The sequence below is a fragment of the Staurois parvus genome, unplaced genomic scaffold, assembly GCF_062004578.1.
Source record: "Staurois parvus isolate SC_StPar_1 unplaced genomic scaffold, SC_StPar_1.0 ptg000679l, whole genome shotgun sequence".
Taxonomy (NCBI): domain Eukaryota; kingdom Metazoa; phylum Chordata; class Amphibia; order Anura; family Ranidae; genus Staurois; species Staurois parvus.
This window is the reverse complement of record NW_028318475.1, coordinates 1,571,564-1,599,000: the sequence shown is the minus strand read 5'-3', so window position 1 is coordinate 1,599,000 and position 27,437 is coordinate 1,571,564. Positions and strand designations below refer to the sequence as shown.

Below are 27,437 nucleotides of genomic sequence, written 5' to 3'. Positions count from 1 at the left end.
ATGTAGAAGAAGCCCTACATAAACAATCCAGTCACTACTAAAAGTAGTCGGTCATGCAAGAAACTGTGACCATTTGCAGACAAGGTGCTTTAGTAAATCAACCCCTATGTATCTAGTCAGGCTCTCATGCTACTAAATTGTTGGTAGATCAAAAGATCGTTCAGATTTCAAGGTGTATGGCCAGCGTATGAGTTTGCTAACCATTGAAAACAATGCACTCCCTTTGTGGCTTCTAGCTTATCTTTAACAGTTCATAAGCAAGGGGCTCTAACCTGTAACTGAGTTATAGCTTTTTGGGGGTACTCACTCCCGCTTCCACAATCCTTCACTAGGAAAAGCTGAAATCCATTGCCCCACCCTTCTCACACGTCACATGTCCCAGGAGACCTCATTCAAAGAGCACCACGTGAGCGATGCATGGTGGCACTGGAAACCCACAGCTGTAAGAAGAAGCAGCTTCTGGGCAAGCAGACCTGCAGTTTGAACAAAGGAAATTTAACAGATTCCTCCATCCTCACTAAACTGCACAGATGGACAATTCTCTCACTGTGGGCTATTATAATCTCACATCCGATGCTGACAGCTGTCAGGATACCCGATCAGCGACTGCATCTGCTTGTATGAAGGTGCTGTTCCATTCAACAACACCCAGTTCCTTTGAAAAATCAACCTATCCGGGTATTGCCGTTGGGGCCACACACAGAGTGAACTTAATGCTAATTTTTCTGAATCAGCCAAAGTTTGATGTCTATGCCCAGCTTTTGTGACATTAGTATGTCTGCTTTAGATGTATTACAATCTATAAGTAACTTATAATAATAGTGGAAAAGTGTAACTGTGCTTCAAAATATGCATTCCTTCGTTTTTGTATTATAGACTGTTATTCTACCTGTATTTATTTATTACAGGTACTTGTATAGCGCCATCAATTTATGCAGCGCTTTACATATTTATTGTACATTCACATCAGTCCCTAACCCTCAAGGGGCATACAATCTAAGGTCCCTAACTTACATTCATACATACACATACTAGAGCCAATTTAGACAGGAGCCAATTCACCTACCAGCATGTCTTTGGAGTGTAGGAGGAAACCAGAGTACCTGGAGGAAACCCACGCAGGCACAGGGAGAACATGCAAACTCCAGGCAGGTGGTGCCGTGGTTGGGATTTGAACCAACAGACCCTAGTACTGCCAGGCGGAAGTGCTATTTAGCCACTGTGCTGCCCGCCTGTATGTTTCTTTCAGTATGTGTATTTTTTCTGTTTCTCCCCAGGATTCAGTGACACTCTGTTCTTATCCATTTGTGTTTGATGCTCAAGCCAAGACCAAAATGTTGCAGACTGATGCTGAATTACAGATGCAGGTACCTAATGTAAAGTCTACATATGCATGCAGAAGTTTATTTTTAACACTTCAGATCTTTGTGCAGCATTGTATAAATATTTCTTGGGATAACTTGGGACATTCTCTAAATCTCATTTGGCTTATTATTTAAAGCAGAACTCTAGTTCAAAAAATGAATAGCTAATTCAAGGATAAAATGAAAAAAAAATGCTTTAATACTTTGCATTTAATCCAGAGCGGTCCCCCGCAGTAATTCTTTTCCACCACTAGATGTCCTTTGTCTTTTGTGCTCAGTGACAGCCAGCATCATTCCTCTGAGCATAGGCTTTGGGGAAAAAAGGATTCATATTTAAAGTGGTGTGAGTGTGTTTGGGGATGTTGAAAATAATAACTTCTGCTTTAACAATGAGAATGAAATATCTGTAATTTATCCACGGTATTACTAAATATGTGTGTGTGTTTGCTGTTCAGTTTATATTGAGAACTTCCTTGCATTCCTTATAAATGTTGCATGCCAAACAAGCAATCAATCGGAGAATTCCTCGGCGTGCCCTCACTGCTGTGTGCTAATAATGTATCTAGCTGGCAATTCCAGTTTGTTGAAAATACACTGAGTCTCGGTTCACACTACTGCTACCTGAAAGGTGCGTGATTTTGCGACTTTGCCAGGTGACTTGAGTACTATTTTGAAGCGACTTTCAGGGAATGCCTGGGTAGTCTTCCTGTAATGCCGGTCACATCAATATAGATGAGGATCAGATTTGGAGGCAACTTCTATTAGAGGCTATGGGCATAAGTCGGATAGAAGTCGCATTGAAGTAGTACAAGAACCTTTTCTAAAGTTGGAGCGACTTCAGTATTGCTAATTAAGATGGCTTTCATTGACTAGCATGAGATTTCATGTCATGCGACTTGGTGTCTCATAAGTCGGATCCCAAGTTGTGGCAGTGTGAGCCGAGCCTAAGACATTCTCTGAAATGTAATAAATGACATTGCAGAGAGGAGTTGCAAAGCCGCAACAATTTAGTATCGTAGGGCTAATGACATTGGGCATATACTTTATTACAGGTTCATACACATGGCTACAATAATCTGTTGTTAATTAGGACATTTGTTAAGAAAATATGATTCCTAAAGCTAAAAACAGCCAATCTTTAAAAAAAAAAAAAAAAACTCAAAAAAACAAAACAAACCACTGTTTATGAGGTTCAAGTGCTTTGAGCAGTTAGGCATATGGGGGAGAATTAAAGCAGTATTAAATCCAAAAGCAAACATTTATGAAATTGCAGCTCACCAATTCTTAGATGCAATGATTTTAAAAGAAAAAGCTTTTCAGTGGAATGTATTGGCTACAGGGATGAGAAAAAACATTTACAACTGGCAGGGGTGCAGTGATCTGCTTTTATGTGTTTATCCCACAAAAATTTTTTTGCTGTGACCGCTTATAAAGTGTTAGCTGGAGATTAGCTGTAATGTGTTAGTGTATTTAAATCTGCTAGTACATCTAACACTCCCTTCCACCCAACCTGACAATGCTGCTGTCCAAAGGTGCCCCCTGTGCTCCTTCATCCAGAGCAGGGGCACTCTAATAAAGGAGATGTGTTACTGGCCAGATCACCAGGTGAAAACGAAGTGCAAGAAAAAGAAAACTGATGCAGCCTTCACATCTAATGATTGGTAAGCTGCAGTATAACACATTTTTGGTTTAATTCTGCCTTAAGCCTGTGAATGGCGCTTCCCTTTCTTGGTGAAATAAGGAGAAAAGGCTTATTGCTCATAATGAAATGGGAGCTTTCTCTGCTCTGGGCGTGGTAGGATGTGCTGTTAAACAAGAAGATATGAGGATATGATTTTCTAAATATTAGGGTTTACATTTCAGTACTGCAAATGGATAACCACAGCTCCTACTCCGTATCTAGACAACAGTTAAAGTGTATCTAAACCCCAAACCAAAAATGCAATATAGTACAGATTACTTGGTTATGTGGCTGCATTAGTTTTCTTTTTTAAAGCTTTTCTTGCTTAAATTTCACCTGGTAATACAATACAGGAAGCATACACATCTATACAGCTGTAATTTGGTGCTCATGCACTATATTTTAATACATGTTTTTGAATTTACAGAGGATTGATTGAAGATTGATTGATGGGTTTGATGGTTAGCAGGATGTTTGCTGATACATCTATTTTTGCTTCACTTTATTGTTTTTTTTATATATTATTTACTTTCTTTTATTGGCCTTTGTTATTTATGCACTTATTAGCAGTGCCATACTACACACATTTTGCTTCTTTAATACAGAAAGTACACTTCCTGTCCCTCGGTGGCTACTTCACTCATTGTAACTTTGGAGGGCCATGGTTGTCACCCATATGGACTGAAAACATGCCCATATCTCTTCATCTCCATTACATGGGGTCTAGGGCAATTTAGTAGTTTACAGAAGATATCTAGGAAGGAAGATATTCTTCTGTGAAGCTCACAGGAAGTGATATGGATGCTTCATTTCTGGTAACCTCAACCAGTATTTTCTGTAGTTGCTGAAAATGTTTTTACAAAATACCATATGGACCGTGCATAAATGAAGGGAATTACATTTGACAATACATGAGTAATAATGCTTCACATATACACTGTGAATAATTGTAACATTCAGTCCAAATTTGGAAAAATAAAGTGCCCAGGTGTTGAATACTAATTGGTGAACTTGAAAAATGACAGGTGCTCCTCTGTGCTCAATCCGTGCCCCACATGGATGCGCACTCACCGTTGAGTGGTGACTTCCTGATGGTGATCCATTGATCAAAACTGGCCGAAGTTTGAAGACACAACTTCTGCTGACATCAATTCCGCCCTTTGGTACGCATGTTGGAACACTGCGGCCATCTTGGTTCCTATTCACAGGCAGCAAGGTTGAATACACTGAGTGCCAGGTTATGGACACTGCTTGTGCGTTTTATTCTTATAATTTCTCCCCATTATTAATGTTTTTTTTATGCTTTTACACTATGGGATGTTTGCTTTTGTTTCTGTTCACATGCTGAAACTTGGTTTACTGCCTGGGAGGAGAGGAGAAAATTTAAAAAGGCTCACTGTCATTTATATCCACGCTGGTCATCATCCTATTGGTTACTATCAGCCAGATCGCATGATTCCCAGGAATGAATATTGGTGCCATTCTTGTCATCACGCATTGGGCTAGTCCCAAACCAAGCGCTTAAGACCAACCTAGAGATAGGTGGGCCACGGCTAACGGTGGGTGTGAGTGCACATCCATGTGGGGAACTGATTGAGCACAGAGGAGCACCTGTCATTTTTTGCACGAAGTTCACCAATTAGTATTCAACATCTGGGCACTTTATTTTTCCGAATTTGGACTGAATGTTACAATTATTCACTTTGTATATGTGAAGCATTATTACTCATGTATTGTCAAATTTAATGCACTTAATTTATGCACGGTCCATGTCAGAGATCCGGGTGTGACCAGAAGTGTGTGGACTGAAACGTAGGCTTCAGATATAGTAAATAATGTAATTTATTAAGACTAACAATACAAACGCAGTGCAAAACTAAACATAACACAGTGCAAACAAACTGAACCAAACCTCCAACAGATAACAAACATACGATACAAGAGTAGTCAGGCAGGCCGGGTCGGTAGCAAACGGGCAAACGGAGTACCAGGAGCAGGCGGGAGAGTGGTCAGGACTAGCCGAGGTCAGTACAGGCAGAGTTCAGGCAGCATCAGGACAGCAGAAACAGGATCAGGAAACCAGGGCCAAGCAAACAGTACAACAAGGCACAGACTGCAGGTCTGGCCATCCCTTAAATCAGTGTTTCTCAACTCCAGTCCTCATGGACCCCCAACAGGTCATGTTTTCAGGATTTCCCTCAGATGAAACAGCTGTGGTAATTACTAAGGCAGTGAAACTGATCAAATCACCTGTGCAAAATAATGTAAATCCTGAAAACATGACCTGTTGGGGGTCCATGAGGACTGGAGTTGAGAAACACTGCCTTAAATACACCACCTGCAATCAGCCCCAGGTGATGGCTAATTGCCGAAGTGAACCTCTGGTTGTTGAGAGCACCCGCTGGTCAGCCCTGGTACTGCAGCCCACAAGGCAGGTGAATCCCACCACTATTGGCAAGTCCATTCCTGACAGTCCACATGGTATTTTGTTTGTTTTTGTTATTGGTTCACAAATTAGGACTGCAGCGTATACTTATCAAAGTTGCATGAATATTTATTCCTAAGCGCAACAGCACTATATTTTATTGAAAATAGTTTTTAGCCTGGAAAAAAAACAATGCAGCCACATCACCTAAGGACTGTAACTTGCAACATATTACATGCATGTTCTTGGGTTTAGTTATCCTTCTTTATTATATGCCCTCCTGACGTGAGGACGGGTTTAGTTATCATTTGAAGGCATATATCTCTTTAGCTTCCATAAAGAGTAACATTTACAAAGAAATACTGTAACTGGGGTATTGTGGAAAGAAACCATAGCTTTGTCTGTTTGTATACATAGGTGGCAGTCAACGGTGCTAACCTACAAAATGTATTCACACTGCTGTCTCTGGAGCCTATGCTGGCTAAAAACCCATTCCTGGTGCTACACGTAAGGAGGACCAGCTTGGTGGCCGATGCCCTAAGGGAGCTGAGTATCCACTCTGACATAGATTTGAAGAAGCCTTTGAAGGTAAGAAAACATACCAAGACATCTTGGCAGAGGCATAAAAAAAACAAATATTAACAATACTGTTGTAACCATGGAAAAAAGAAAAAGTGGAGTTGTTGCCTGTAAGTAACTAGTGAATTTCAGGGTTGTGGTTTTCAAGTGCTGCTTGGAGGGTATGAAACTGTGTAGGGTCAAGAGCCTTCTTACTTCTTGGCTTGAAGTTTTTCTAGTTCAGTCTCTTGTGCACCAGTGGAAATCACTTCATTCCCACCTACAACTCTAAACAGTGAAGTGTTGTACAGTTATTTACCCAGTTCCTAATTTTTTATTTTTTTTAATCCGAACAACTTTTATTGTCAAGATAATAGAGAAAATGGAACAGTACTTACATGGATACGCAGAGTCCGTAATAAACAGAATAACAGAAATGGTAATCAAACAAAACAGAGACCACAAGGATCCAAAACTTTCTTGACAATATCTTGCTTTTTCCTTTTTACGTCTTACCTAATTTTAAATAGTACTGAATTGCCTTCAGGCAACCATTGTGTTTATTATTATCTGTGAACCGTGTATAAAAATAAAATTGCGCACCAACCAGTAAGAAGACAAAGCTGTATGCACAAATAAAAGAAAAAAAAAACAAAAACTGTGTGTTCAATCCAGGATTGCTGTGACTGCGCTCAACACATTTCGTCATCAAAGAGAAAGTCAATGTTCCTGGATTGAACACACATTTGTGAACCGGAGAGACTGACCTCAGCTTTTGGTTGTGGTTTTTAGCTTTCTTCTCCCAGACAGCATTATCTGTGAACAGTGTTTTTTAACTGAGTGGAGCAATTTTCTTTGCCATACGTATTTTGAAAAGTATACCCTTCTCCTGGATATGTGATTATCTGAGGCAGTAAAGTGGCTGGGCTTTGTGGTTCCACAGAGTCATTACTTTGAGCTATATTAGACGGGATGATCTAGAGAAGACAACTCCTGGCTTTTGTTAACAGTTCCTTCTGGGTCCTGGTGCCAGACTGATATTCAAGTTTGCCCTTGGTAGCGGGAGTCAATTAGTGGAGGTGAGCATTTGCCCTTCAGAGGAGACTTTCCTCTGGTGGAGCACCTCTGATCACAATTGAGTGGAATTATTGCACATTCAGGATTTGTCACTTTTTTTCATGATTTGTTACCACATGATATTTATTTTATTTGTGATGTCTTTATTTGAATGATACACATACACGCTTGGTTGTGTCAGCACTTTGGTTATCATATTTTTGCCATAATTCTTTTTTTGAAAGTTTTCAATAATGCAGCACATATTTCTCACACTCTCAATATTTGTGAACTGATCCATTCATGGACATTCATAGACACTGTACAGAGCTGATCCAAGTGGTTCTGTACCTTCAGATTGCTGCGATTGGTCATAAAGAGAGCAATCACATGATGTAAATGGCAATGTTTCATTCCTGTTTTCTCCCCTTCCTTCATTGTAAGAGAAGGGGAGGGTTCCTAGATTTAATGACTGACTCATTCGTTAGTTGCTGAACACAGTACAATCAGGTCAACAGCATTTGCAAGTAAAGTTTTTACCCTCTCATACATATCCCCCATACATCTGATCTCTGCACTGTCCTTGTGTGGCCTCTATATTAACCCTTCACCTACCATCCTGTACATCTGTATGTTAACCCCTTCATCTCTGTTTTCCCACTGTATGCATTATATTACATTAACTTCGTCACCTCTTTCTCTGTGTATGATCTGTATGCGCTGTATCTCCTGCACCATCACCAAACTCTCCCCAAAACAAGCATGCTTCTTCATTTAATTTCCATATAAAATAAAAAAAAAAGAATGTAAGTAAAAACCGTTTTCTCCAAAGTTTTTGGTCTTTATTTCATATACTTAGTAAGATAAAAATACAGGTTATTAAATACCACCAAAAGAAACCTTTTATCTTTAAAAAAAAAAAAAAAGTTAAAGTAAAATTCAGTGTTGCAAAAGCGAGTAATTTTCTGTTCACAGCACTGAAAAATGATCTGGTAATGAAGGGCTATTACAGGCTGGTACTCAAATAGAAGTATGTAACTCAAATAGGAGAGATGAGACTAAAATTGTCTCCCATGTTATTTCTGCATATTCCTTTTCTTTCTGCCATCACAATTCATGAATCTTCTTCTGTAGGTGATATTTGATGGTGAAGAGGCTGTGGATGATGGTGGAGTTAGTAAAGAATTCTTCCTGTTGCTTCTCAAAGAACTCCTGAACCCCATCTATGGGATGTTTACTGTTTATCCAGAATCCAACCTGCTCTGGTTTTCAGACATAGTAAGTATTTTAGCCATATACAGCCTGTTAGATGTTAAAGCAATTCTAAAGGTTCAATTTTTTTGGGGAAAATAACAAACATGTCTATACTTACTTGCTGTGTGCAGTGGTTTTGCACAGAGCAGCCTGGATCCTTCTCTTCTTGGGTCTCTCGCAGGCTCTTCTAGCCCTTCGCTCCTGTTGGGTGCCCCCACAGCAAGCAGCTTACTATTGGGGCACCCGCGGCTCCTTGTCTCCTTTCACACACACAGCCGCGGCTTGGCCCTGCCCTCTCTCTCCACATTGGCCGACTGGCTATATGATTGACAGCAGTGGGAGCCAATGGTCAATGAGGAGGCAGAGACCCAGGACAGCCAAGGCTGTCATTCACATTGCTGCATCAGGATGAGGCTCAGGTAAGTATTGAGGGGGCTGGGGGAGCTGCTGCATACAGAAGGTTTTTTACTTTCATGTGTAGAATTCATGAAGGTTAAAAACTTCAGCCTTTACAACCACTTTAAATTGCTTGTTCTGTTTCTTAGGAAGTAGCTCTGACCAAAGAGATAATCATTTTAGAATATAGGACCTGTTTTACTTGCCAAAAGATTTGTAAAGCTTGCATGTGCTGTTGACATCCACCAAGCACTTCTGTGCAGTTTAGCATAAGCGCCATGCCACTATCCTACCTTTTGTAATCCCATTTTGAGTTCTTTCCCTATTACAAGTCATGGGGAGCATCTCTCACTCCTAGCTATTTGCCTACTGAGCAGGCTCTTCTACTGGTAGCCTGCATTTATCTATATGAGTAAGAGATGAAAACTGCAGAACAATGATGTGTATCTGTGCCTAAAGCTGGGTACATACACACAGTTTTTTTTTCTGTTCAACCCAGCAGACTGAACAAAAAAAATAGGTCACTGTTGAATATGTAAATAAGTGTAGTAGCCCAAACTACTACTGTGATGTGTGCAGTGTTCTGGGTACTGTGCCAAGCGGCTGCCCTTCTGCATAGTAATCACAAGGGGTTGCAGACTCTGCATGGCTGCCATACAGAGAATGCCCTGTATTTTTCACAAGGAATGCAACGCGGTCAAGAGGGGGGCTGTGACCTCATCCAATCAATTAATGCTTTGCTTAATTGATATAAGTGCAAAGCCCTGTCTGAATGGTGGCCATGACCCCCTATGGTTGTTATGCAGAATCACTGCAGTGATTTACAGCTTCTTTAAGGACCAATCAGGTATCACATATGAATGCTTACTGTACATTGTGCCAAGATGGCCCAATGTAAATCTGCAAAATGTATCATTCCTGGAGTTCAGCTTTTAGACTCCTTTAACACAAGAGGTCCGATTGGATCTACCTGTCAGTTTTTCAGGTGGACCCGACTAGGCCCTCCATTCTCCTCTGTGGGTAGTCAGATGTAAATGGACTTGTCCATTTACACCCGGCTACCTCCGTTCTGATCTCGCAAAATCAAGCGGAAGGGGGATTCGTTCCCCTCTGCTTGGCTGGATTGGATCAGGGAGCAGTCGGATGTAAATGGACAGCAGATCCCTTTAAATCTGGCTGCCCATAGAGGAGAGCAGGCTGTGTCCGTGTCTGCCCTGCACAAGCGGATCGGACACAGATCTGCCTTCCGGCAGCTCCAGTTTGCTCAACAGGGGATCAGTGGAAGGAACCCTGCTGAGCAAAACTGGATTTGGCCCATGTGAAAGGGGCCTAAGGCCACAAACAAGCTGAAAGAGCCAAGAGCAATAGAGATCCATGTGTACTCTCGCTCTAAGCTTTCCAAGTTTCAGCTTGTTCATTCATGCTGATTTTACATTTTGAATGGGCTGTGTTAATATTTTATATGTTGCAAATGAGGAAACCCATTGAAGTGCTTTATTAATAAATGATTGCTGGCATGACACTAGTTATACCCAAAGTATGCATATACAATGCATTATACCAGATGTCACTGAACTGCAAAGCATACCACAACTGCTTCCTGGAAAGAAACAGCCACATATGCCCCTTATGTACTGCACAGTGGCTAAATGGTTAGCACTTCCGCCTGGCAGTAATAGGGTTGTTGGTTCAAATCCCAGCCACGGCACCTCCTGCCTGGAGTTTGCATGTTCTCCCTGTGCCTGCGTGGGTTTCCCTCCGGGTACTCCAGTTTCCTCCCACACTCCAGAGACATGCTGGTAGGATAATTGGATCCTGTCTAAATTGGCCCTTGTATATGAATGTGAGTTAGGGACCTTAGATTGTACGCCCCTTGAGGGTTAGGGACTGATGTGAATGTACAATATATATGTAAAGCGCTGTGTAAATTGATGGCGCTATAGAAGTACCTGAAATAAATAAATAAATGTACTGTACATACACAGTTCCGTTCCAAGGAATTCTCATAAAGCAAAATACCATAGGCCTCTGATGAAAGATGCTATTTACTGACTCCCCGACTCCATACTAGTTTAGCTTTGCGGTGAATATACCCAATGCTCTGGAGCTATTATAAATTCTGTAAATCAAGAAATGAAAGCTTCTATCAGTGGCTTTGAGGCATGTGTTGCCATTTTTTTCAGGTTCACTTTTAACATGGCTGTCTCCTGGCATATTTATCTCATCATTATTTTGTGCCTGCATTTGCTTGAGAATCCCTGTACTGGTTGCAATACACACCCTGATATTGAACATTTTTTACCACTTCTAAATATCACTGCCAGCTTGTGCTGCCATTTGTTCAGTAACTTGGACAAAAGCTGCCTGCGCCTTCTGATATCCTATGAACATACTTTTGCAGCATAGACACTGGGAAGAGATCAGAAACCTTCTGGATTACTACACTAAAAAAAAAAAAAAAAAAAAAAAAAATGATTTCCTTTAAAGCTGGATCCACTAGCACTATCATGTATCCAATTCGAGGGCAAGGATAACACTTTTTTCACATAAGAATTTATATTGAATATTTTCAAAAGCAGTATAAAGGATCAACTACAGACATATTTACAATATGGAAATCAGTGAAACATTGATAAATTGTAATATTCAGAAGAAATGTTTAGTAGGATATAAAAACCTAAAATATAGTGTTATAAAGTGCTACTAAACCCAGGACCCTGCATTCACTATATCTGGTCTCCCACAGTACACACAACATGAATATGCATTCAATTTAGTAAATATAAACTGCTAAATATATTTCCTCATCAGCAGTATATAGCAGTATTGTTACTTCTATTAGTGTCCAGCTGAGCACTGATTAAAGCTTGTAGGCGTTTCCATTCTTCCATGACCCCTGACCCTCTGATTGGACAGTGCTGATTGGCCCTGTGCTGATCACATGCACCCCCCCCCAAAAAAAAAAACTCTAGCAATACACATCAAGCTTCTGAGCATGTGCACAGTGTCTCCTAGAGCTCTGTACTATCAGCAGATCGATTGGAAGAAGGGGGGAATCAGAGAGCACAGGTTTAAACAGTTTTTACACCATGTGGAGGATTAACCCCTTAGGTTCCACAGTGAGTATAACAAGCATGCTTTACAGCATATACAGACTGATTTTACTGTTGTGGGTTTAGTAACACTTTAAAATGGAATAGTAGAGGGACAGACGCCACTCAAGACAAACCCTGGGAGTCAGATGAGTGGAATGGCTTCAGCCGCCGCTCCAGCCACGCCCTCTGGTGTATTACTCCCCACCCACCAGGACTTGGTCACAGGAGCTCCCTCTGTGACCAAGCCCCAGCCAATCCACTCATCTGACTCCCAGGGTTGGTCTTGATCAGTGTCCATCCCTCTACTTATCCGAAATTGCTGGAACCGCTTTGGGACGCTGCTTCCTCCTCTTCTTTTGCCGGCGGGGTGACTTCCTTTCATCTCCAGCTTGGAGGGGCACCATCAAAGCTTCTCTACGGTCCACGTTTTAAATTGGAATGATTCAATAAAGAGGGAAGAAGAGGGAAAGAGGGAAGAAAAAGAGGGAAAAAAAGGATACATTTTTACCCAGTCTTTAAAGCTACCAAAATGTACCACTTTTTACAAGTTGATTCTTAACTTGCTATTTTCTATCTAGTGTTTTGTAGAACATAACTGGTTCCACCTGATTGGCATCATGTGCGGCTTAGCCATCTATAATTTCACAGTAGTGGATCTTCACTTCCCACTGGTGTTGTATAAGAAACTCCTGAATGTTCCAGCAACTTTAGAGGATCTCAAGGAGTTGTCACCCACAGAAGGAAGGTATGTGTAGAAAACTGTATAGCAATGGCACACTTGGAAAAGTTAAATACTGGCGTAGACAATGAATCTACTGGTATATGGCCAACTTTGATCAACGGGTCAGAGTGCATTTCAGGCAGAGCTGCTGATTGACTAGAGATTGCTAGAGAGCAATAAATAGATTAGAAACGCCTTTATGCTCAAGTACAGTTAGGTGAGATGGCAAGAGGAATGGCATGGTTGACTTTAGGTTAGGGGTGCTCAATCTTTTGAAGAGTGACGGCCACTTAAATGATTTGGTAATCAATCATGAGCCACAATTAAATCACTGGTTGCAGGAGGAAAATGGAGAGGATCGGTTCCTGTATAAGCCACATTCACCGTCCCTGTCCAAGTGTAAAACAGAATGTGACAGGGAGGCTGAACAGGCCCCCTGGAGCATAGGATGGGGTCGCCTGTATATCCTGTCTTTATAAATCTGTTGAGTGGTCATGACCTGGATCAGGAGTGCTCAACGTTTTGAGGAGCGAGGGCCACTTAAGTGATTTGGTAACTGGTCGAAAGCCACAATGAAATGAAATGGATTAAAATTTAACATTTTTGATTAGAATAAAGAACATTTTCTTCCTGCAACTGCTGAATGCCAGTGGTAGGGAGAGGAGCGACAGGAGGAAAATAGAGAGGATCAGTTCCTGTATATGCCACATTCACCGCCCCTGTCCAAGTATAAAACAGAATGTATAAAAGATAATATGCGAGTGCTATCCGGAGCCCCTAGGGGGCTGCAGTATCTGGACGTCTGACCACCTCCGGTGGTCATCCTGATTAATATCTGGTCAGTGTTGCTTTTGCATTTTTACCTTTACTATACATGTTGTACCTTTAAATAAACTCAGTTTATACGGTATCACACTATGTGGTGTCCCTTATTGGGCTCTCTTCTATGAGAGACCCCACTTGCAGAATCTGCTCTAAAAGGGGACCCCGGATGGTGACACGTTTGAGACACGCTTATGAAATTTGAAGTATATACCTAAGGTGTTATTGGAAGATGTAGGACCTTGTTCCTATCTTGGCCATTGATGATCGCTATCTGATACCACAGGATAAACCCTACATGCGTTTTTTTGACGCACTTCTGGTGAGTGCGCAATTTTTACCTCAGACTCACCGTGTGATACACAAAATCTCATCCCACTCACCTACTAGGATCTATTGGATCCCCACGTTTGACCTATTTTGGGACTTGTTCATCTCACTTAACTTCACCGCAGTGTGATTTGACATTTGCACTTTATTATATATGCTATGTATGCCATTTTACTATTATAGCGCTGCACCTTATATATGGTTTTAGATATATATATGTTTATGCATAAAACAGAATGTGACAGGCAGGCTGAAGAGGCCCCCTGGAGCATAGAATGGGGTTGCCATTGTGATCTTTGACGCTTCACCAATGGTTGGGAGTGTGTGGTAAAAATATGTCTCCCCTATGGGGTTTAACCGCCTCCCAAACCACCAATGTAAACAAGCTCTTACTGTCCTGAGCTCCCTAATAAGGCTGCTTCCACACTGATGTGCTGCGGCTGACCTGCACCGCACCTGTGGTTTCCCTGTGGGTTAGCTGCGCTTTGCTATAGACTTCTATTATATCTTGCAGGTGTGGGGCACTTTCTGGAAGCTCACCACATCCGCAGAATATAATAGAAGTCTATTGCTCAGTGCAGCTAACCCGAAGGAAAGCCGCAGGTGCACTGCATTGCACCCGCTGATCAGTGTGAAAGCAGCTCAATAGTTGTTGACCCTTTTATAGGTGTTAATACGTCCATTGCAGAAGCACAGTGTATGTGATATTTAATACACTGACCTTCTTTTCCTCTTCCAGCTTGTGCTGGCATTGCATTTCAGGCTGCTAGAAAGGTTCTAGGTGAAAGGCACTTGGTATTGGGACAGGAGTTGGCGCTACAGAGGATGCATCGGCTTATGGGGCTCTCGCTCCCTTCATGGCTGCTTGCTTCCTCCGCTGCTAGTGCCAGCTGAATACAATCTGATGCTCTAGACCAGGGGTGTCAAACTGGCGGCCCTCCAGTTGTTGCAAAACTACAAGTCCCATCATACCTCTGCTTTTGGGAGTCATGCTTGTAACTGTCAATCTTGCAATGCCTCATGGGACTTGTAGTTTGGCAACAGCTGGAGGGCCGCCAGTTTGACACCTGTTCTCTAGGATGATGGGTTGGGAAGCCCAGATCGTAATCAATTGGTTGCCAACCCCAGGCATGTGCTTCCCTGGTTTGAGGTCGTGGGCCATCAGAGGGCTCTGCGGGTCATGGGTTGTGCACTCCTGCTTTAAGTAGACCAGATAAAACAAGGGTTCAGATGTTCCCACCAAACTAAAGTATATAAATGAAAAAAGACAGGTGCTTGACTTACACTTTTATTATCTTTTTTAAGTGCTGATCATTGTGGTGTTTAATGAGTAGTGGAGTGATGTCGTGAGAAAAAAAGAAAACTTTCAATGATTCAGAACTATCTTTATTTGTTCTTATTTTTGTGTCTATAATATGTCTTGAAATGCTGTTACTACCTGTCTGTGCACATAGACTCTAATTCTTAAGCCATTCTTTAATTTTGTTTTAAATACAATCATTCTATCATTTTTGCAGGAGCCTACAACAACTTCTAGACTATCCTGGAGAAGATGTTGAGGAAACTTTCTGCCTTAACTTTACAGTAAGGATCCCTCCATTTTGAATCAATGATGTTACTGATTGTACAAGATGATTTTTCTGCTGATGTTTCTAATAATAGGGTATTGCTAGAGGATAATACCAGGTAGTAGATCACATTGTCTTATAACAGCGAAGTACATTTTCTGCGAAGGTTTCAGTGGAGTCATTCCAATGGATGTATCAAACAGACACTGATAACACAGGGGACCTGTGCGTAAGACACATTTAAATTAGAATGCAAGGACAGGTTAGGAGTCAGGCTTTTTCTGCTAAGAAATTAAGATCTTCACCAGCATGCCTTGAAAAATGATAATCTTATCCTTCGTTCATGTTAACCACTTCAAGTCCGGACACTTTTACCCCCTTCCTGCCCAGGCCAATGTTTTGCTTTCAGTGCTATCACACTTTGAATGACAATTGCGCGGTCATGCAACACTGTACACATATGACATTTTTATCATTTTTTTGAGACAGATAAAGCTTTATTTTGGTGGTATTTATTCATCACTGGGATTTTTTTTTTTTTTTTGCTATATACAGTCAGGTCCATAAATATTGGGACATGGACACAATTCTAACATTTTTGGCTCTATACACCACCACAATGGATTTGAAATGAAACAAACAAGATGTGCTTTAATTGCAGACTGTCAGCTTTAATTTGAGGGTATTTGCATCCAAATCAGGTGAACGGTGTAGGAATGACAACAGTTTGCATATGTGCCTCCTACTTGTTAAGGGACCAAAAGTAATGGGACAGAATAATAATCATAAATCAAACTTTCACTTTTTAATACTTGGTTGCAAATCCTTTGCAGTCAATGACAGCCTGAAGTCTGGAACGCATAGACATCACCAGATGCTGGGTTTCATCCCTGGTGATGCTCTGCCAGGCCTCTACTGCAACTGTCTTCAGTTCCTGCTTGTTCTTGGGGCATTTTCCCTTCAGTTTTGTCTTCAGCAAGTGAAAAGCATGCTCAATCGGATTCAGGTCAGGTGATTGTCTTGGCCATCGCAGAACATTCCACTTCTTTGGTTGCTTTTGCAGTCTGCTTTGGGTCATTGTCCATCTGCACTGTGAAGCGTCCAATGAGTTGTGAAGCATTTGGCTGAATATGAGCAGATAATATTCCCGAAACACTTCACAATTCATCCGGCTGCTTCTGTCAGCAGTCACATCATCAATAAATACAAGAGAAGCAGTTCCATTGGCAGCCATACATGCCCACGCCATGACACTACCACCACCATGCTTCACTGATGAGGTGGTATGCGACGGATCATGAGCAGTTCCTTTCCTTCTCCATACTCTTCTCTTCCCATCACTCTGGTACAAGTTGATCTTGGTCTCATCTGTCCATAGGATGTTGTTCCAGAACTGTGTAAGCTTTTTTAGATGTCGTTTGGCAAACTCTAATCTGGCCTTCCTGTTTTTGAGGCTCACCAATGGTTTCCATCTTGTGGTGAACCCTCTGTATTCCCTCTGGTGAAGTCTTCTCTTGATTGGTGACTTTGACACACATACACCTACCTCCTGGAGAGTGTTCTTGATCTGGCCAACTGTTGTGAAGGGTGTTTTCTTCACCAGGGAAAGAATTCTTCGCTCATTCACCACAGTTGTTTTCTGTGGTCTTCCGGGTCTTTTGGTGTTGCTGAGCTCACTGGTGCGTTCCTTCTTTTTAAGAATGTTCCAAACAGTTGTTTTGGCCACGCCTAATGTTTCTGCTATCTCTCTGATGGGTTTGTTTTGTTTTCTCAGCCTAATGATGGCTTCACTGATAGTGACAGCTCTTTGGGTCTCATCTTGAGAGTTGACAGCAACAGATTCCAAATGCAAATTGCACACTTGAAATTAACTCTGGACCTTTTATCTGCTCATTGTACTTGGGATAATGAGGGAATAACACACACCTGGCCATGGAACAGCTGAGAAGCCAATTGTCCCATTACTTTTGGTCCCATAACAAGTGGGAGGCACATATGCAAACTGTTGTCATTCCTACACTGTTCACCTGATTTGGATATAAATACCCTCAAATTAAAGCTGACAGTCTGCAGTTAAAGCACATCTTGTTCGTTTCATTTCAAATCCATTGTGGTGGTGTATAGAGCCACAAATGTTAGAATTGTGTCCATGTCCCAATATTTATGGACCTGACTGTAAATGAAAAAGTCCAAACATTTTGAAAAAAAAAAGTGTTTTTCTTATAAAATTTTGCAAATAAATAATCTTCATAAATATTGGCCAAAATGTATTCAGTTATCTTTTTAGTAAAAAAACAAACAAAAACAAATTGGTTTATAACCAAAAATTATAATTTTTCAACAATATTTTTTACATTTTTATTTTTTTTATATTATTTATTTAACATACCGTCACCCTAGCAGTACAGTGTCACCATAGTGACACTGTAATGTGACACTGTAATACTTGTGGGGGGTGATGAAGATTTTTTTTTTTTTTTTTTACACTGATTGCTTTTGCACCCATAAAGGCTGTAAAAGCAATAATTTCTCCTCTCTGGCTGCATTCTTGCAGCCATTGAGAAATACTGTGTGAGCTGTGATTGGTCACAGCTTGTCACATGGTGCAATGCTGTTTTGAATGACGTTGTACAATGTGACCTCTGTGATCATTCACAGATTTCACAAGTAGTAAGCAATGATGTCAGAAGTGACATCTTGCTTACTACTATTCATGTGATCACTGATTGGCCAATCAGTGATCACATGATCAGAACCTCACACAGAGGGCCCATACAATGATCAGTGTTCCGCTGAGTCTGGAGGACACAGCGGGCACCGGATCGGGGTGCTGCATGCTCCCAGGGAGCGCGCACAGGCAAGGAAGTAGGAGGACATTTATAAATGGCCACCTGCCCCTGCACTGCCATGGGCCAGACGGGTAGTGGTTAAAATAAATAAATAAAAAAGTTTCACAGGCCATGATGTTTTTTTTTTTTTTTTATTTGATTGTTACATTGCTAAGGTGTTCTGATGAAGATCTTTATTTCTTTGTAATTAAATGGTGGATCCATCCACCACTTCACTGAAGAACACACTAATATAGGCAAGCCTATAACGCCTAGTACTCACGATGAGAATATCAGACAAAAAATACTGCTTTCGGAGCGATCGTCTGATAATCTGATCATTAGTACACAGCTTTCAAGAGACGATCATGACAGTTCATGCAAAATTTTCCAAGTTACCAGAACGAACGATTTTCATTTAATCAGTACAGTATTCATCCAAAAAAAAAACAAGTAACCAAGAAAACAAAAGAATGCATTACAATACAATATATTGCATCACTTCCAAAGTTGTATTCTGTCATATGAGAATTTTTGTAACTTTAGTAACCTCTTCATTTTTGATATGAGACTAGTGTGCAAAAAAACCCGTATGATCATTCGTCTGATATTCTCAATATGTGTATGAGGCATAAGGTGTGTGAGACAGATGCAACACAACTATTCTGAAGCTTTTATTGCCACCTGTGTCCACAATGGGGAGATTAGCGCTCTCTGTTTGTCCTGGTGACCATGGTCACAGGGACAGAAAATGAGGGGAAATTTATATTTTCAAGTTATCACCGCATTGGGAGGTGAGAGATCTTCCAGTGGGAACACCTATAATTATGACAGTTGTTTAAGAGGGGAATTTCCCACTGACACAGAGACACAGACCACAATAAAACATTGCTGGGGGTCTAATGATTCCCTATTTTCTTAAAAACAAAAAAAGTTTGAAAATGTTATTTGTGGGCACTGAATATGTTTGTGTTTTTAGATATGTCGGGAAAGTTATGGCCTGGCTGAAATGAAACCCCTGCTACCTGGAGGAGACAAAATGACTGTAGGCAAGGACAACAGGTATGTTACCTGAAAAGACTGTGTGTACAAATGACTGGGGAAGGCTGTAAATCCATCCCAACAAGTGGTTGTAAATATTTTCTATCAAACCTCTTATGTTAATTTTAATATAATGTACTTTTCAGTCTTTTTACATTTTTTCCTTTCATTAAAATAATACCTGGAAATCTTGTCATGAAGGTCATTGTTCAGCCATTTTCTGTTGTAGTGTGACAACTCTCTGTCCTAGTCTGACAATTGCTTTCCTATGTTGTCACCCTGTTTGTAGCATACACATGACATATTTGTTTTGTTTTTGTACTGTATTTAGATCTTGTGATCATTTTTTTTTTTCTGTATTTCTAGGCAGGAGTTTGTTGATGCTTATGTCAACTACGTCTTTAACCAGTCAGTGCAGGAATGGTATGAGGCATTCTCTACAGGATTCCTAAAAGTCTGTGGTGGGAAAGTGCTGGAGCTGTTTCAGCCATCTGAACTGAGAGCCATGGTTGTTGGAAGCAGCAACTACAACTGGCAGGAACTGGAAGAGGTGAGCATGAAGACATAGGATGCTGAGGCATCACGGGTGACTTTACACTAGGCTCTTCAAACAAACTGTGGTCAATCCAAGAGTTGATCACAGACAGGACAGCCATCATAAATTCTGGGGCCCTTACACAGATTTAGTCCTGGCAACCCCCCCCCATACCAACCCAATCCCCCCCTCCCCCAAGCCTGACCATGAACATTCCCCAGGGCATGCCTACTGGCCATCCCACCGAGTCCTCCAGTGCACCCACTTTTATTTTAACACTCTTACAACTTAATATATGAAAATGAAACGTGTATTCCGAGTCATCAGTGCACCTACTGTATAAGACCCCCTTCCTCCCCCCCGACATCTACGAACCTCTATATAAGACCTCCAAATACCTACCTACCTCTATGTAAGACCCCCTGACATACTACAGGAGACGGTCAGAGACTGCAGACATACTACAGGAGGCGGTCAGAGACTGCAGACACACTACAGGAGGCGGTCGGAGACTGCAGACATACTACAGGAGATGGTCAGATACTGCAGACATACTACAGGAGATGGTCCGATACTGCAGACATACTACAGGAGATGGTCAGAGACTGCAGACATAGTACAGGAGGCCGTAGGAGACCGAGGACATACTACAGGAGACGGTCGGAGACTGCGGACATACTACAGCAGACGGTCAGAGACTGCGGACATACTACAGGAGACGGTCAGAGACTGCAGACATAATACAGGAGACGGTCAGAGACTGCAGAATACTACAGGAGACAGTCAGAGACTGCAGAATACTACAGGAGTCGGTCAGAGACTGCGGACATACTACAGGAGGCGGTCGGAGACTGCGGACATACTACAGGAGACGGTCAGAGACTGCAGACATAATACAGGAGATGGTCAGAGACTGCAGACATACTACAGGAGACGGTCAGAGACTGCAGACATACTACAGGAGTCTTTCAGAGACTGCGGACATAATACAATACAGGAGATGGTCAGAGACTGCGGACATAATACAGGAGACGGTCAAATACTGCGGACATAATACAGGAGATGGTCAGAAACTGCAGACTTAATACAGGAGACCATCAGAGACTGTGGATGTAGTACAGGAGATGGTCAGAGACTGCAGACATAGTACAGTGTACAGATATTAGTGTAAAGGAATCAAGGTTGTTAGATAGGGAATAGCACCTGGTGTATGGGCACTGGGCAGGAACACTCAGTCTGGCTGGTATACATTAAAGTGATACTAAACCCAGGACCCTGCATTCACTATATCTGGTCTCCCACAGTACACACAACATGGAAATGCCATTATTTTAGTAAATATAAACTGTTAAATACCTTTTCTCATCAGCAGTTAGAGCAGTCTTGTGACTTCAGCAGAGCACTGGTTAAAGCTTGTAGGAGGAGTTTTCTTTCTGCTCTAGGAGCATGTGAAACCTCTGACCCTCTGTCTGGACAGTGCTGATTGGCCCTGTGCTGATCACATGCACCCTCCCAAGAAAAAAAAAACCCTCTAGCAATGCACACCAAACTGAGCATGTGCATGTGACTACGGATTCATTCTGATCCTTTCTTCTCTTCTCCTCCTCTTGTTGAAATGACCACCTGATACAAACAGCCTATTTTACACAATGCAGAGGATTAACCCCTTAGGTTCCACAGGTAGAATAACCAGCATGCTTCACTGCATATACAGACTGATTTTACTGTTGTGGGTTTAGTAACACTTTAAAGCAGAGTTGCACACTAAGCTGCTGGGCTGGCGATCACTGTCACTGACCTGCTTCACACAATGCAGGTTGCTCTGAGTCCACTCTGCAGTGCACTCTGTCTGCCACCTCCAGCTCTGTTCAGCACTGTCTGACTTGCTGTCCCTCATGGCCAGGATGTGGACTGTTGCCCCAGCCCTTCACTGCAGTCCCCAGGAGGAGAAGTGCCTGAGGCGGCTGCCGCTGCCATCTTCCCTGTGGGTCCACTATCCCTCTCTTATCCTGGCCAGCATTTGAGTCCTCTCCCAGTGGTGCATCAACCGCCGGCAGGAATGCAATGGTTCACTGCCTCCTCCGGGCTTAACCCCCCTCTTATCTGCAGCTTAATCTGTGAGCACCTCCAGGGGCGGACTGAGCCTCTCATATGGTCCACTATGGACCCTGAGCCTTTGGGCAGTGCCCAAGGGCCCAAATGGTCAGTCTGCCCCTGGTTGGAGCCCAGGCCCCTCGGGACACCCAGGCCCTCTACTTGTGTATGGGCTGTCCTCCCCTGATGGCGTCCGTGGTCATAGATATGCAGTGGGTATTTGTGTGTGTGTGTATACTGTATATACAGTATGTACTGAAAACGATCTAAAAGTACTTTTCAAATCAAAACGTATATCTAATTGAAAGACAAAGGCAAGGCCTCATGATTGTGTGTTGTTTTTTTTTTTCTAGAATGCCATCTACAAGGGTGACTATTCTGCAGAGCACCCAACGGTGAGGATGTTCTGGGAGACATTCCATGAATTCCCTCTGGAAAAGAAGAAGAGGTTTCTGTGTAAGTTTATGCATTTAAAGGTTTTCTTTTTCTTGGAAGAAATTGTGCAGATGTACTGCATATAGAGCGTTGTATATTTAAAGCAGAACTAAACCCATCAATTTAATGGTTTCCCAAAACCAGTTATATTCCATGCATGCTGTGATTGATAAACTGATAATAATGTAAAAGATGATGTTAGATCGAGTAAATAGATACCAAACATATCACACTTTGAAATTCTGCATGCCCCTGCAACGGCAATAAACAATGTAAATTTTACTATCCATGGGTGACGCTTTAAAAGCCTTTTACAGGTTACAACCTTCGATTTACAGGGGAAATCTAGTGCTAGAATTACTGCCCATGATCTGATTTTCACGGTGACACCTCACGTGTGTGGGATGATCACTATTTGTGCGCATGTGGAGCCGATGCATGCATTCACCTTTCACGGGGGGATGGGGCACTTTAAATTTTTTTTGATTATTTATTTTATTTTTACACTGTTGCTTTCTTTTTTTTTTAATCACTTTTTATTGCTGTCACAAGGAATGTAAACATCCTTGTGACAACATTAGGCACGTGGCAGAGGTACTCTTTATGGAGGGATCTGAGGTCTATAAGACCCCAAATCCTTCCTCTGCACTTAAAAAAAGCATTCAAAACACCAAGCTCGGTTTTTTTGAATGCTTTTGAGTTTGTAAAAATGGTGCCGTTGACATCCGGGTAAACCGGAAGTGATGACAGGTCATTGCTTCCAGGTTACCACAGCGGAGAGCCTTTCAAAGCCGATTCCGGCTTTGTTCTGCTCTCCGACCATCCGGCAAAGCGCCAGCTGAACGCTCAGGTCTCCTGGTGGGATGGGAGATCCTGAGCAAGTGGCGGGAGGGGACATCCACTCCTGCTGCTTGTAATAGCAATCGAGAGGCTAGTTAGCCACTGTGATTGCTATTACAAGAGAGCTGACCGCTGGCTCTAAAGAAATGGTACCAGGGTGATACTTACAGCTGCGATCCGGTGCTGAATACTGATCACTATACAGGACCTCTGTGTGAGGTCCCGATCATGTGATCACTGATTAGCCAATCCGTGATCACATGAATAGTAGTAAGCAAGATGTCACTTCTGACATCATTGCTTACTATTCGTGAAATCTGTGAATGATCACAGAGGTCACATGGTACAAGGCTATTCACAACAGCCTTGTACCGTGTGATGAGCTGTGACCAATCACAGCTCTCACAGTATTTCTCAATGGCTGCAAGAATACAGCCAGAAAGAAGGGGAATTTATTGCTTTTACAGCCTTTATGGGTGTAAAAGCAATCAGTTTAAAAAAAATAAAATAAATCTTAATCACCCCCCACAAGTAGTACAGTGTCACTATGGTGATACTGTACTGCTAGGGTGACATTATGTAAAAAAAAAACAAAAAAAAACAAACAAATAATATAAAAAAAATTAAATAAAAATGTAAAACATTTTTTGAAAAATTATAATTTTTGGTTATAAACAAATTTGGGTTATTTTTTTTTTTTACTAAGAAGATATCTGAATACATTTTGGCCAAGATTTATGAAGAAAATTATTTATTTGCAAATTTTTATTATAAGAAAAACACTTTTTTTTTTTTCTTCAAAATGTTTGGACTTTTATATAGCAAAAAAAATTAAAATCCCAGTGGTGAATTACGACCAAAATAAAGTTTAATCTGTCTCAAAAATTGCTAAAAAATTCATATGGGTACAGTGTTGCATGATCGCGCAATTGTCATTCAAAGTGTGATAGCACTGAAAGCTGAAAATTGGCCTGGACAGGAAGGGGGTGAGAGTGTCTGGACTTGAAGTGGTTAAGTAGTATACTGGTTTGTACGCAGTATATTTAAAGGTTACCTGATTAGTTGTGAACTTCTGTAAGTGTAATCCATTCAAGCCTGAACTGTTGTCTTTTCAGTGTTTCTCACTGGCAGTGACCGTATACCTATCTATGGCATGTCCAGCCTACATATCATCATCCAGTCTACATCCAGCAGTGATGACTACCTGCCTGTTGCACACACATGCTACAACTTACTGGACCTGCCTAAGTACAGCAGCAAAGAAACCCTCAGGAAAAGACTCAATCAAGCCATAGACCATTATGAGGGCTTCAGCCTAGCTTAAAAATTAGCCCTTTGTTCCCGAGCTTCCCTCGATCAAAATGCACTTTACCTCTTATGGGCTTATTTAATATTAATGTAAGATACACCCAATGTTGTATACATTTAAAAGAAATTCTCCTCTTTCTATTTTTGTAAAGGAACCAAAATGTAAAAAAGAAAACCCATATGGAACTGTTTCTTAACTATTTCTTGAAATTTGCAACGTTTTCACCTTTTTTATAATTCCGTTGCCTCTCTTTTGCTTTGATCTTATTTTGTTGTTGGCAAATTCGACATTGGTTTGGTGAAAGCGGTTTTATCAAAATGTGACATTTTTTTTCAGCTTTGCTAAAGCAGGACTGGGCAGTCTAATTCTTATCCAAGCTTTTCTGTGAGCACTGAGCGTTTCATCTATCAAACTAAATAGTCGTTTTAAATCAGTATTGAAATTTCAGGTTTGAGCGTTGTATCCTTTCTGGAATCTTTTGATCAAGTCTAAGCTGGTGTTCTCTGTTGGAGTTTCCCAGTTGCTGTTCTCTTTCTCTGATGGTGGTGGGTTCTCTTCTTTGAAGGAACTGTTGGTAGAAGCTGGGAAAGTACTGCAATGTTTGCTGTACTTTCCTTACTCATGCTGATTTGTTCATATGGAAAGCAGCTGCAGCCTACATGAATAGGTGGTGCAGTGATGAACAACAGTTATTGGCTAATTACAACAAAAGACCCCAGAAAAGTCATGGATATGATTCTAAGTTGGATAAAATGCCCATAATTAATTTTTGGTGGACCCATCTTATATATACTATTTTTTTTATACTATACCCTCCCGTGCAGAACACATAGAGCGCTGGTCTAGAATTGGCACGCACCTTGATCCTGCAGTACAGTGCTCAGTGTAAATGAGTTCACCCCAACAGCTTTGTCAGAAAACCTTTACTTTTCTTTCAGAATCAACATTTTCTATGGGACATTATACTGCAAAATACTCCCACAAATGTGAGCCATTGATTGCAAACAAGATTTGTTAATTTGTACACACAACAAAGTATTTTTCCTAACAATTTCATTCAAGACCATATTGCGAAAATGAATATACCCCAATGAAAGGAGCAAAGCTAAATTTCAGACAACAAAATTCTAATTAACATGAATTCAACTACCGGTCTAATTATTCTCTAAACAGGTGTCCAGCAGACAGCTGATTATAAAAGGGCGTTACTCAAAGAAAATCCCTTCCCTGTCCGCAATGGCACCACATCGAAGAGAAATGTCACAATGCCGGAGAAAGAAAATAATTTCATTACAAAAGGAAGGTGAAGACTACAAGAAGATCAGCAAAGCTTTACTTATCAGTCAGAATACTGTAGCAAAAGTGATACAGAAATTTAACAAATATGGAACTGCAACCATCTCACAGAGACGTGCAGGCTGTCCATGAAGGTTAACACCTTGACAGGAGCATCTTCTGATGAGAAGGGTTGAACAAAATTGCCATGCAAGTTCACTGCAGTTAGCTAAAGAAGTAGAAAGCCAAATGGGGGTGATTATTTCCCGAGACACACTACAACGTACACTGCAGAGAAATGACATACATGGGTGTCGTTCATGAAGGAAGTCTCTCCTAAAGCCCATGCAGAAAAAGCCCACCTAGAATTTGCCAGGGCCCATGCAGAAAAAGAAGAAGAGTATTGGGACTCTATACTCTGGAGGGATGAGACCAAGATAAATGTTTTTGAAACAGATGGCTTCAAAACTGTATGGCATTGCAAAGGTGAGGAGTACAAAGAAAAATGCATGGTGCCTACAGTGAAACATGGCGGTGGCAGTGTCCTTCTGTGGTGCTCCATGAGTGCTCCTGGTGTCGGGGAGCTGCATTTCATTGATGGTATCATGAATTCACAGATTTACTGCTCTATATTGAAAGATGCTACCATCACTCCGCCCTTGGTTGTTGTGCACTTTTCCAACATGACAATGATCCAAAACACACGCTGTTGCATTTCTGAAGAAGAACAGGGTGAAAGTTATTTAGTGGTCAAGTATGTCTCCTGATCTGAACCCAATCGAACACCTATGGGGAATTCTGAAGAGACAAGTTAAGCCTCACTCTCCATCCAGCATCCCGGCTCTAAAAGAGGTCGTTCTTGAAGAATGAAAAAAGGATAGATGTAGCAATATGTCACCAACTTGTTCATTCCATGCCTAGAAAACGTAGTGCTGTCCTTACAAATCATGGAGGTCATACAAAATACTAGCTGTAGTAGTTTTTATTGTAAGGTGTATTCATTTTTGCATCAACTAATTTGAGTAAAACTGAAGATTTTGTAATCTAAGTTATATTATTAACCTAACTTTTATGTAAAGAGCTAAACAAATGTTCTATAAAACTCAGTTTTGTTACAATTTTGGAAATTGTTCATTGAGATATTGATGAAAATCTTACTTTTCAAAAGAGGCGTACTCCTTTATGCTGAGCACTGTAAATTACATTTGCAGTACAATTTGGATAGACCTGCAAAAACCTTCCATGTTTTACCTCACTGAGAATGGATTCTACTAGATCAGTGCAGTATTGTCTAATCACATTGACTTTCCCAATCAATATCAGATCAAGCGTTTCAGCTCAAATTTATCAGACAAATTTGTTCACACATTTTCTGAACTTCATGAACTATATCTTAAAGTTTTATGTTATGAGTATTTGTAAACATAAAAATTACTGGCTGCCATGTTTGAATGAATGACTGTGATGCAATTTAAGGGAAACAACTTAACATTTCTTTGAATAATGTAGTTGTATTATATTGAAACATTCAAATAAATTTTTTTTTTAACTCTGGTGTTTCTTCATGCTTTACCTGAAGACATTGAAAGCTAAACAACAAAAAATGGCCTCTTCCATGTGCCAATTTTTAGCTCTAGTTTGAAAAAGTAGGAAGGGATGTGATTTGGTATGAGACATACTTTTCTTCAGATACTGAATATGATTATTGTAAAGGATTACTGGCTTTCTTTAAAGTGAACCTGTTAGGACAGAAATACAGGAGGTGGTGTTACACCTGTGGAAGGCACCAATGCGCCATCCCATGATGGCT

General features: G+C 41.1%; 1 protein-coding gene across 2 annotated transcripts in view; it reads left to right on the top strand.

Annotated features, from left to right (window-relative positions):
* The window catches only part of HERC3 (HECT and RLD domain containing E3 ubiquitin protein ligase 3), a 112,303-nt gene extending 85,127 nt beyond the window's left edge, over positions 1-27,176 (top strand). For both annotated transcript variants that reach the window (XM_089652318.1, XM_089652317.1), the window contains exons 17-25: positions 1,278-1,367; positions 5,888-6,058; positions 8,219-8,362; positions 12,408-12,574; positions 15,220-15,286; positions 19,078-19,160; positions 19,506-19,689; positions 22,122-22,224; positions 24,159-27,176. In XM_089652318.1, the coding sequence (XP_089508444.1) occupies positions 1,278-1,367; positions 5,888-6,058; positions 8,219-8,362; positions 12,408-12,574; positions 15,220-15,286; positions 19,078-19,160; positions 19,506-19,689; positions 22,122-22,224; positions 24,159-24,367 (1,218 nt within the window). In that variant the 3' untranslated portion in view covers positions 24,368-27,176. The remainder of the gene's footprint in view (positions 1-1,277; positions 1,368-5,887; positions 6,059-8,218; positions 8,363-12,407; positions 12,575-15,219; positions 15,287-19,077; positions 19,161-19,505; positions 19,690-22,121; positions 22,225-24,158) is intronic.
* The last annotated feature ends 261 nt before the right edge of the window (positions 27,177-27,437 follow it).